General features: G+C 55.6%; 1 protein-coding gene across 3 annotated transcripts in view; it reads left to right on the top strand.

Moving 5' to 3' along the window:
- Positions 1-11,872, top strand: part of LRRC75A (leucine rich repeat containing 75A) — a 34,404-nt gene that overhangs the window by 20,348 nt on the left and 2,184 nt on the right. For 2 of the 3 annotated variants that reach the window (XM_027974844.3, XM_027974845.3), the window contains exons 2-3: positions 2,409-2,537; positions 10,311-10,426. In XM_027974844.3, coding sequence (XP_027830645.1) covers positions 2,409-2,537; positions 10,311-10,426 — 245 coding nt within the window. Of the gene's footprint in view, positions 1-2,408; positions 2,538-10,310; positions 10,427-11,280; positions 11,796-11,872 lie in introns of those variants that run through there. The other variant, XM_042255699.2, reaches the window with a different exon arrangement.

The following is an 11,872-nucleotide window of genomic DNA, read 5'->3' on the forward strand; positions in this document are numbered from 1 at the left end:
AGACTCCCAGGGAATCCTCTACTTTTAATTTCTCGAGGAATCTTTACACTCTTAAAATTATGGAGGGCCTCAAAGAGGTTTTTTGTGTATGGGTCATACCTAATAAAGGCTGTCTACCTAGAAGAAATCAAAAGAAATATTTTAAATATTTATTTATTCACTCATTTAAAATTAATAAGCTCAGGACGTCCCTGGTGGTCCAGTGGTTAGGACCTCTCCTTCCAGTGCAGGGGGTGTGGGCTCCACCTCCTCTGGTCAGGCGCTGGGATCCCACATGCCTCGTGGCCAGGAAACCAAAACGCAAAACAGAAGAAATATTGTAATAAATTCAATAAAGACTTTTAAAATGGTCCACATTAAAAAAAAAAATCTTAAAAAAAAGGCTTTGATGTTTCTACGCCCAGAAGAAATTCTTTTAAAAAAAATAAATAAAAATAAAGTTAATAAGCTTGCATGTGGAAGAAGTAAATTTTCGTGAAAATATGTTTTCCAAAAGAAAAAATACAGTGAAGAGAGCCACATTGTTTCATGGTTTTGTGAATCTCTTTCTTGTGTGGCTGGCTTGGAAGACAGCTGAATCCTCATCCCTGTTGCTCTGTGTTTAGTCTCTTGCAGTAGGTTGTTTTGGTTGAAGTCGACAGAGAAAATGTACATCATGCCGATTTGGAAAAGAGGACCTCACAGAACCCCTGGAAGGGTCTTGAGGGTCGCCCCTCATGCTTTGAGAAACGCTGTGTTAATCTCTGGTTGCTTTTTGCAAAGCCATACCCCTCACCTTTCCCACTGGAGTGAGTCCCCAAACCTGGTTCTTCAAGCTCAAGTGGGGGCCCTACTTCTTTGAGATGGCACATGCTGGCCATTGACCCGCTTGATCCCAGGCCAGGGATACTCTCCGTGCCAAGCTGCCCACAGCGGTGACTCTGGGGTACCTGCTGGTGTGCCCAGGTCCTAGAGATTGCACCATTTAGACCCATAATGAGGAAGTCAGGATTCTCCTCACTGCCTGGTATTTGCAAGGCAGACCAGCCCCTCCCAGGCCAAAGCTATGCCCAGGGCAGCCTGGAGGAGCCGCATATGGATGTGATTCTTCCACCCCCCATCCCCCCACCCCCACACGCAGCCAGAGCAGAGTGTCAAGGCCCCTGGTGGGCAGGGTCAGTAGGACTGGCAGCGCGGTCATGACATATTTGTCTGCAGTACACTGGCTTGGTGGGGGACACGGAGAGGACACCAGGGATGCCGGAAGTGGCCCAAGGTCCTCGGGATGTGTGAGGTGCTCTGAAGTAGCACAGGCACCCCATGGGCCTAGGTGGGGTCGAAAGTGTAGTGTTAGTCGCTCAGTCGTGTTGGACTCTTTGCGCCCCATGGACTGTGTAGCCCACCAGGCTTCTCTGTCCATGGAGATCTCCAGGCAAGAATACTGCAGTTGGCGGCTATTTCCTCCAGGAGGTGGGGTCGAAGTAAAGAAATAAAGCAATAAAAGTGCAGCAGCCTCTCTCCGGCCCCATCTGGTTTTTCCCTGTTGCAGCTTCTCATAACCCGGCGCCCTGGGACCTCGGGAGCTCCACCCCAGCTGGAATTCACAGGGCGGGGTGGCCGTGACTCACCCCGAGCGCGTGATCGGGGCCACGTCTGCCTTCCTGGGGAGACCCCCTCCCCACCCCCTTCCTTCCTTCCACCTTCAGCCCCCTCCCCAGCAACAGTTTCATGACTCCAGATAAGAGCTGCCCAGAGAGACGCGGAGCCACTGTCAGCAGGCTGGGAGGGGTCCAGACTGACAGCGAGGATGGGGACGTGGCCCTGGGGGTGGGGGTCTCTGGGAAAGGACAACTTACATCCTACCACACCTGCCCTGGCATCCTGGGTTAGTAGGTCGGGCTTTCTTGGTCCTTCCAGGATGGGATGACCTCTACTGGCCTTGAGAGGACGGGGGTGGGAAGATAGGGCAGGGCTGGTAGGAACCCAAGAAACCCAAGCAGCCATCCGGTCCAGGTTTTTCAGACTTTGGCAATAGAACTGCCTTAAAAAAAACTGAAGGACAGCGAGCAGAGCGGCTCTGCTGAGAGCTGGGCCCAAAGACTTGCTGACCCTTGGCCTCTCTCTTATCAGCCCCAAGACCTTGGAACACAATTTGGTAACTGCTGGCAGGGTCCATCTGCCCATTTCACAGGTAGGGAAACAGACCCCAAGAGGGAAGAGGTCTCTCATCCACATATGGACAGTCTGAATTCCAATTCCTACCTTCCCAGCCTTGCCTGCCACACAGAGTGAAAACTCGCTTAGTTGTGTCTCTTTACAACCCAGGGACTGAAACCCACCTCCACAGACTGCCGCGGGTATGCTGAGTGGGGTTCCAGGGCAGGGCAGGGGGTGCCTCGCTGATCTCTGGCCATCGTCCCCTCTTGTAGGACCTGGGCATGGAGTCGACCTCGCTGGATGACGTCCTGTACCGCTACGCCAGCTTCAGGAACCTGGTGGACCCCATCACGCACGACCTCATCATCAGCCTGGCCCGCTACATCCACTGCCCCAAGCCGGTAGGGCAGCCATGGTCTGAGCCAGCCAGGTCTGGGGTGTGAGGCTAGCGCCTTCCTGGGCAAAACAGCTCAGTGCCCAGGGTGGGGGGCTGGTCAGTGCTGCCCAGGCCCCTCATGCAGGCACCTGAGGCCCAGCGTCCATGGTAAAGGCTATACGCCTGCACCCTCAGTACTGGCTTTGTTCGGCCCACCAGGTGCATCAAATCCGGACAATCCCCATGTTGGCTGCCCTTGGAAAATGCTAAGGCCTGCAGCTGAGCAGCCGCCTCTGTTGTCTGGGGCCAGGCCCACCATGTACAGCTGCATAGTTTGCATCCTGCACAAAGACACGTGCACAGAGCGGGTGGGGCGGGAGGAGACAGCAGTCCAAGCCCTCTCTCTGCCCACCAGCCGTGGGCACAGGGGCAGGACCATGTCCACCGAGAGCTAAGCTCTGTCTAGCTTGCACGAAGGTGCTGTGTGAGGGTAGCCACGGCCCTGCCCGCCGTTCAGTTCACCACACCCCCCACTACGTCCACTGGTCTTCCTCTCTGGACCGAGTGTCATTTTACACCCACCCGCTTCACTCGGGTCCGCTTCCCGCCTGGCTCTGCGGCTCTCCAGGCTCTGTGGGCACGGCCCAGCCCCTCGGCGGGGGAGATCTGTTCCCCTTCCCGCTGGCTCCACAGTCCAAGCCGGGACCAGGGCAGGGAGGGGACAGCCACAGCAGGGCAGCTGCCCACTCGGGCTTTCCTCTCTGTTTTGGTTTCTTCTCTCCCATCCCTCAGTTTCCAGCAGTTTCTAAAAAAACATGCTTCCTTGTAGCAGGAGGAAGCAGCAGGAAGCCAGGGCAGGGTGGAGGAGTCCTGGGCGGCCTCCACTTTAGGGTAGAACCAAGATCAGAGCAAGAGGTGGTTTCCTGGTCCACCCCGCATCTGGCCTGGGCGCCCGGGAGCTGAACCTTGCTCCAGGGCGGCACTCCCATCTGGAGCTCTGTCTAGGGCCTTCTTTCTGGCTTCCAGAGTGTCTGGTGCCAAGACTCCTAGATGGAGGGCTAGACGAGGAGGGCAGGTGTGGGGTGGGTTGGTAGAGGGCGGCCACCGCAAAGCCAGCAGGTGCTGGTTGTCCAGGCAGGGGCACAGCAGAGAAGAGTTGGGCACAAAGTCGGGAACAGTGGACCTTGGGCGATTTAGACGGGGCACCCATGTTGTCCACCAGTCAGCACGCCCCAGCAGTCGTAGTTCTTTAATGTGTCGGGGCCATGTCCAAGGCCCCCGTCCTCAGCCTGCTGGAAGAGCCTCCAGCTGGACTCTGGGCTCCACTCCTGGCTCCATGCCCTCTCTGCCCTTCTGTGCAGAGGTAAACCGCATCACCAGGTACCTCCTGAAAAGCCTTCTGTGTGGTGCTATGATTTAAGAAACTCGCGGACCCCTCCTCTGGACCCGCCTGAATCTCCCTTCCCATCGCTCCCACTCTGCTCCAGCCCCCACGCTCCTCTCTTCCTGCGGCATCCAGATTCTCTCCAACCTTTGGGACTCTGCTGCCTCCTGCTCCAGCTCTCCTCTCCTCCTTTCAGACTCAGCCTAGGCATTGCCTCTCAGAGGCCTTCTTTGCCCAGCCTCGCTTCAGTAGGTCTCTGATCAGCCTCTACCTCACGCCCCATTTATTTTCTCATTCCACTCCCTGGCCTCTCTGAAATTATTTTGCTTATGTGCTTGTTGGCTTAGTGTCTGCTCTTCCCACTAGAATATAAACTCTGGAGGGGCAAGAGAGGACATCCGCCTGTTCACAGTCATCCTGCTCCTGGCACAAGCAGGCCACACATTCCACCGTGCATTAGAGGATGAGATGGTTGGATGGCATCATTGACTTGATGGACATGAGTTTGAGCAAACTCCAGGAGATGGTGAAGGACTGGGAAGCCTGGCACGCTGCAGTCCGTGGGGTCGCAAAGAGGGATTTGACTTAGCGACTGAATAGCAACAATAAGGGACTATTTCCAGAGTTGTGGGCAGGAAGAAGGGAATGGACCGTGGACCGGGGCCACTGAGACACCGGAGACCAGCATCAGGAAGTCGTTACCGAGGAAGGGCCGTGGGCAGAGCTGTATTGCCAGAGCTGGGAGGAGAACGCCTCTCCCAAAACCACCCTGTATCTTCCTTTTTTTCTCCTTCTTTGTTTCTTTTGTTATACTTTATTGTGTTTTCTGTTGCTTCATAACAAATCACCCTAAAATACGGTGGCTTAAAACATCGTTTTACCATCTCTATAGGCGGGGGATTCAGGAACAGCGGCAGCTCAGAATCTAGCTGGGGGCTCGGGACACTGGCTGAGGCTACAAGTATCTGGAGGCTGGAGGGGACTGACAGGATGGCGCAACCCCCCATGGCTAATGGCGGGAGGCCTCAGCTTTCTGCCCGCGGCCCATCCACTGCTTGAGTTCCCTCATGTCAGGGCAGCTGGCTTATCCCAGAGCAGGTGATGCCCGAGAGCAAGGGAGAAGCGCAGTGTCTTCTGAGCCAGTCTCAGACGTCACATGCCGTCACTGCCATAGTGGATCGCCCGATCAGCCCTGACGAGGGTGGAAAGAGGCTGTACACGCCCAGGAGTCTGGCATCTGTGGGGCCATCTTGGAGGCTGACTGAAGCAGGGCAGGAACAAGAAGAGTTAATCCCAGGCCTTTCTCTCCTGCCCTCTGACCTCCCTCCCATTAGCTGATCCCACTGGCAGTCAGAAGCAAGAGGGCCAGTGATGCGGTCTGTCCGTAAGAGCTCAGCCTGTCCAGCACAGAGAACAGAGAGTGGATGGGGGGAGGAGTAGACAGAAAGCCCAGCACAGTCTCACTGTCTGGAGCAGCGTCCAGCACACAGTAGGCAGGGCAGCCGTGTTTGATGAATGAATGAGAAAGTCTTGGGTTCAGAATGGTGGAAGGCTTTGCTTGTTATACCCTGGGGTCAGGGGTAAAGACAGTAGATGGCATTGGAAGGGGCCTGACCCTGCCTGGAGAGGCCTGCAGGTCTGCCGTGGGCCTCTCCCCTGACAGGTCAGTGAACCCTCAAGCAGGGTCTTCCCGGGGGCCTCTGGTCTGCAGCACTGGGCAGGTGCCCAGTCACCCCAACTTGTGCCACACCCCTCCCCCTCCTTCCTTTTCCACGGATGGGAGGAAAGCCTAGAGAGCAGATTCCGCAACCTGCCTGCCACAACCCTCTGCTGTGGGTTAGGAATGTTGCAAGTAACAGAAGCCCATGGAGGCTGCCTCAAGCCAGGAAGAGGGCTTATCCTTCCCATATTGAGGGGGCTCGTGGGGCCCAGGGGCAGCCAAGCTGGAAAGAGGCCCTGGGACCCCAACCAGCATAGACACTTGCCCCCCACCTCTGCTCCTGCCCCCTTCCCCACCCCCTCTCCCCATGTCTCAGGGTTAAGCCCTCAAGGAGTCTTGTCTAAAGTCAGGATTCCAGGGCCCCCTTCTGGACCGTCAGCGGTGGCTTGGGAGTGGGGTCTGGTCCCACACAGGGGCTGCTGGGCCTCACGACTTTCAGAGAAGAGGACACAGCCAGCATCCTCCTTCTTCCTTGCCTCCCTGCTTCCTTCCTCCTCCTCCACCACCGGGCCAGTCCTGCTTAGCTGTTCTTGCAGGCAGAGGCCTGGAGTGGGAAAACTTAAGTGAGCTTGCTTGGGGCTTTCCTAGTTGCAAAGGATAGAAGCACCCTGGACTCACTTTGGAGAAAGATTCATTACCTGAGGGCAGAGCAGAGCCCAGCCTCATAGTGACTGCCAGGTTTGCGTCCTGATGCCAGCCTTCACGTCGACTTCTTGTTTCCGCATTTGTCAAGCCGGATTACAGGGGCACCCATCTCATGCAATGGCTGTGATTACAGGATTGGGACATAGGCAAAGCCAGAGGCAGTGCCCAGTGTCTAGTAGATAATATAAGTCACTGAATCTTAGTTCAGACAAGCGGAGGCGCTCTCACCCCTGACGACTCCGGCTCACGTTTGGCCTCAGGCCCCAGGCCCCGTGCAAATTGACCACGTCTCCGGTCCCTGTTTAGTAAACAAGAGCACAGGCCCGGCTTGGAGGCCTCGCGCCCGTGCGCGGCTGCCCCCTGGTGGCGATGCAGGCGCACTGCGGCGGCTGCTTTGCCGCCTCTTTTGCTGTTTCTTGGCCGACAAAGGTCGGTCTAGATTTCCAGTAGTCACGTATGGATGTGAGAGTTGGGCTATAAAGAAAGCTGAGCGCCGACGAATTGATGCTTTTGAACTGTGGTGTTGGAGAAGACTCTTGAGAATCCCTTCGACTGGAAGGAGATCAAACCAGTCAAGCCTAAAGGAAATCAGTACTGATTATTCATTGGAAGGGCTGATGCTGAAGCTGAAACTCCAATACTTTGGCCACCTGATGCGAAGAACTGATTCATTGGAAAAGACCCTGGTGTTAGGAAAGATTGAAGGCAGGAGGAGAAGGGGACGACAGAGGCATCACCGATTCAATGGACATGAGTTTGAGCAAGCTCCGGGAGTTGGTGATGGTCAGGGCAGCCTGGCATGCTGCGGTCCATGGGGTTGCAAAGAGTCAGATAAGACTGAGCAACAGAATTGAGCTTTCTGTTTCTTCCTTCTGGCCGAGAAGTTTGAGGGACAGTCTATGGCTCCCAACTTTGGAACCCCTGAGAAGTGGTCAGAGGTTAAGGTTAGGGCTAGGAGCTCGTTTCTCAGTTTTGGAATAGCCCGGGTGGTCCCAGGGGTGATCCTGGGCAGACTACCACATCCCACCCCACTGGTCCACCTGGCAGCACAGGGGAATCTCAGCTGAGGTCAGGGGGAGGCGTTAAAAGTCCCAGTGCCCACCCATCGCTGGGGATGGCCCAGGCAGCTGTGTTTTCTAAAGCTCTGGGTGATCCTGATGTGCAAGGGTCCTAGGGACAGGGAACTTCCCTGATGATCCAGTGGCTAAGACTTCGTGCTCCCAATGCAGGGGGCCTGGGTTTGATCCTGATCAAGGAACTAGATTCCGCATGCCACAACTAAAGATCCCAAATGCTACATCAAAAGTCGAAAATCCCATATGCTATAACTAAGACCCAGAGCAGCCAATTAAAGAAAGAATTGTGAAAGAATCCCACAGGCAGACCCTTGGCTTAGATGGGCCATCCTCCCCTCCCCCTTTGGCCTAGAAGTTGGCCTTCACCCCGGCCAGCACCATGACCACCATCCCTGAGCCTGTGCTGGCCAGCACCTCCTGAATGGAGTCTCCAGTGGAGTGTCTGAGCCCACCAGCCCCTTCTTCTTGGTGCCCAGGGCTCTCCTTACTCCTGCTTCTCTGACCGAGCCTTCTCCGTTATTTCATGTCCCCTGGGCCCTCCCTCTGCCTCTTTGATATTTGACTGATCCCCCTGTCTGCCTGCTCTGCTCATTCCTTGGCCAGGGGTTTAATCAGAGGCTGGTGATTGTGTCCAGGCCAGACCTGTCCTCACCCCCAGCCCATAAATCCAATCACATCCCCCAGCTGGAGGCCCATAGGCCCCTCCAATTCCATATGGCCCCATGTAAGCTGGTTGCTCCCCTATCCTGCTTAACCCTTTACAGATGAGGATCAGAGGCACAGAGAGGTTAAGTGATGTGCCCAAGGTCACACAGGAGGAGACAATGCAAGGATTTGAATCCACACAGTTTGGATCAAGTCTATACTCTTAACTACTCAGTACGGTAGATCCATCCTTGGGGAATATGTTCCAAGACCTTCATGTGTGCCTGCTAAGTCGCTTCAGTTGTGTCCAACTCTGCAACCCTATGGACTGTAGCCCGCCAGGCTCCTCTGTCCTGGGATTCTTTAGGTTAAGAATGTTGGAGAGGGTTACAATGCCCTCCTCCAGGGGATCTTCCCAACCCATGGCTCCAACCTGAATCTAATACGATCTCTTGCATTGCAGGCAGATTCTTTTCCACTAGTGCCACCTGGAAGCACTCCAAGACCTTCAGGAGATGCCTGAAACAGATGGTACCAAACTGTATAAAAGTGTGTTTTCTATACTAACGGTATAGGTAATATACACAGTGTGGGTTACACCACACAAAGGAATGATTTATGTCCCCAACAGAACGGAACCGGGCAACATGAGAGTTCATCACGCTACTCAGGACAAACTTATGAGTTTTTTCGGGAATTTTCCACTTAATATCTTCAGACCAAGGTTGAAAATAACGAACTGGATGAGTAACGAAAACCTCGGAAAGCCAAACATCAGAAGAAGGGGGAGAGTTGTGTGCTGCCTCTTGTTAGCAGAGTAATGATGACAATGGTAATAATCAAGCTGGTCTTCACCGAGCACCCACTCTGTGTCAGGCGCCCCACTGGGCACTGGCCACTCTAATGTTTGACCTACCATATCGCGTTGCCATCTGCAAGTGGGTTTGCATCCACACCTGGCACTTCGTGGCCTTGGTCCTTGGCCCTGGACCGTCTTGTAAGTGCACAGGCTGTGGGCCACTCAGTCTCTCAGGCCGGAGACTCTCTGTTGAACTGACTACCCTTGGACAGAGCAGGAGTCTCTAAAATCTGCCCTCTGCGTCCCCTAACGTAGTGTATTTGTTTGCTGGGGCTACCGTGACAAAAATACCACTTAAAACAGCCCAATTGTGTTTCCTCACAGACCTGGAGGCTGGAAGTCCAAGATCAAGACATTAACAGAGTTGGTCTCTTCTGAAGCTGCCCTCCTTGGCATGAGGATGGCCGTCTACCCCATGTGTGCTCACATAGTCTCTCCTCTGTACACAGCTGTGTTCTGGTCTCTTCTCATGAGGACCCCGGTCATATAGGACTAGGGCCCATTTCGATGAGCTCATTTTATCTTAATTACTCTTTCAAGGCCCTGTCTCTGAATACAGCCACATTCTGAGGTGCTGGGGATTAGGACTTTAGGAATTTGGGGGGACACAGTTCAGGCCATAACACCCAGGGTCTCGAGCTCAAATGCTGGTGGACCAGACAGGGAACGAAGGGGGATGAAATGGGTTGGGGAAGACTTGGCCCTGCATTCCTTTATTTTCCCACTGCTGATGTCGGCAGAAAAGACATGGTAAAGGACGTCACTGTCCTCTTTGTCGTGTGAAATACGAGGGCAAGGACATTTGCTCCCAGCGTGCAGAGCAAGTGTCCAGCACCTGGGAGGGACCCAGCGGGCATTTGTGAGGAGAGCCGGTGAGCAGGACAGCCTTGGGCGTCGGGAAGCAGCAGGGACCGTGGTGACCCTGGCTAAGGGGTCACCTGTCACATCACCTGAAATCAGGCTCTTATAGAAGTCTCAGGTTTATTCCGGAGAAGGCAATGGCACCCCACTCCAGTACTCTTGCCTGGAAAATCCCTTGGACAGAGGAGCCTAATAGGCTGCAGTCCATGGGGTCGCTAAGAGTCGGACACGACTGAGCGACTTCACTTTCCCTTTTCACTTTCATGCATTGGAGAAGGAAATAGCAACCCACTCCAGCGTTCTTGCCTGGAGAATCCCAGGGACATGGGGGTCTGGGGGGCTGCTGTCTACGGGGTCTCACAGAGTTGGACACGACTGAAGCGACTTAGCAGCAGCAGCAGGTTTATTCACGACAGCAACTAATTCACAGAAACTAAAACCAGTGTGCAGTGAGTCTGCACCCCCTGCCCCCTGCTCCGGGCAGCCACCAGGGGCCAGCGCAGCAGGTCTCCAAACCGAGCTCAGCCCAGGTGGGGTAGCGGAAGGCGGGGGAGGGGCCTGGTTCCCCACCTGCTCCAGTGACTCAGGGACCTGTGGTTGGTCTGCAGGAGGGCGATGCACTGGGCGCCATGGAGAAGCTGTGCCGGCAGCTGACATACCACCTCAGCCCCCACTCCCAGTGGAGGCGCCACCGCGGGCTGGTGAAGAGGAAGCCCCAGGCCTGGTGAGTCCCGCCCCCGCCCAGCCTCCTCCTCCAAGGGCAGCTCCCAGTCAGCTGTGCTGGGCTGGGCCTGGGGGGTGCAGCACCCCCTCCCAGGGCAGTGGGGAGAGGACACGAGCTGCTTGCAGGAGAAGGATTGATGGGGGTGGAGGGGGGCATTCCAGGTGGGCATGAGCCCTGAGAGGCACTGGCATCCAGGCCCTGATCTATGTAGTGGGGGCTGAATGTGGGCACTCCTCCCACCCATCACCAGCCCTCCTGATGTCTCCCAGGGTCCCAGACCCCAGCCACGTCCCTGGCTCATGCAGCTGTGAGGACCCTCAGAGGTTGTGTGGCTGCCTGCACCCTGGGGGCAGAGGGGACACTGGGACACAGAACCAGGGCCAGGACAGCATCATAGGAGCAAGCGGAGGGGAACATACTCTGGATGAATCACAGGGCAGAATGCCTGGGGTCCTGGTGCGCAGGCTCCTCTCCAGCTCCTGCAGGCAGGATGGGAGGGGAAGCACAGAGAAGAGCTCTGGTCCCCCTTCCCTTCCAGATACCGCCCCCACTCTCAAGCCAGGGGAAGACTATTCAAGGCCCCTCCCAGGGGGAGAAAGTAGGCACAGGGGCCTCCAGCTGGGCCAAGGTGAGGCCAAGTGTGGGGAGAGTGCAGGACAGGACCCATGGAACCCAGAAGGCCAGGAGATTTGTGAGTTGGTTGCAGAGGGAGAAGCTGGGCTGAGCTCTGCTGGGACCCAGGGCCTTTTGTCTCCCCAGGGCATGGGCATGCTCAGTCCACTCTCCATTCAGAAGCCTCACTCCCGCTGGGGGCGCCCCATCCCGCTGACTCACACCTGGTCTGTGTCCCCCAGGGTGCCCTTCCTGCTGGCTCACAGACACGCTGAGTTCCAACAGCCTCAGGGCCTTTGCACTTGTGGTCCCTCTGCTGGAACTCCTAGCAAGTTCTTACCTCGGCCTGGTTCTTTCTCCTATGAGGCCAACAGGAAGTCCAAGCTGCAATCTGGGGCCCCTCCACCTCGCTGTCCTTCCCAGGGTTGGAGCTTTGGGTTTACCTGGGTACCTGGAGACCAGATCTGGGTCTGGAGCAAGAAGAGCAAGAGGCAGGGCAGAAGAGCAAGGGATGGTGGAGGCGGGGAGTGGAAGCAGGTAGAAAGCAGCCCCACCAGGCTCCGGGCCCCTGCGCCCACCCCCAATCCCTGCCTGCTGTCCTGAGGGCTCTCGCTAAGGATCCTCCTTCTGGCCAGAAGGTAGTCTTGAAGAAAGAGCATCCGAGATCTTATTTTGCTCGAGTGGAGTAGGGAACTCGCCCATTCGCCACCTCCTCTAAAGGGCACTGTCCTAAATGCATTCCTATTTCACATGACAACCTGTGGTACCCAGTTGGCTCCATTTTTCAGCTAAATAACTGAGGCACAGAGGTTAAGGATCTAAAGGTCACATGAG

The sequence above is a fragment of the Ovis aries genome, chromosome 11 (genome assembly GCF_016772045.2).
Source record: "Ovis aries strain OAR_USU_Benz2616 breed Rambouillet chromosome 11, ARS-UI_Ramb_v3.0, whole genome shotgun sequence".
NCBI classification, from domain to species: Eukaryota; Metazoa; Chordata; class Mammalia; order Artiodactyla; family Bovidae; genus Ovis; species Ovis aries.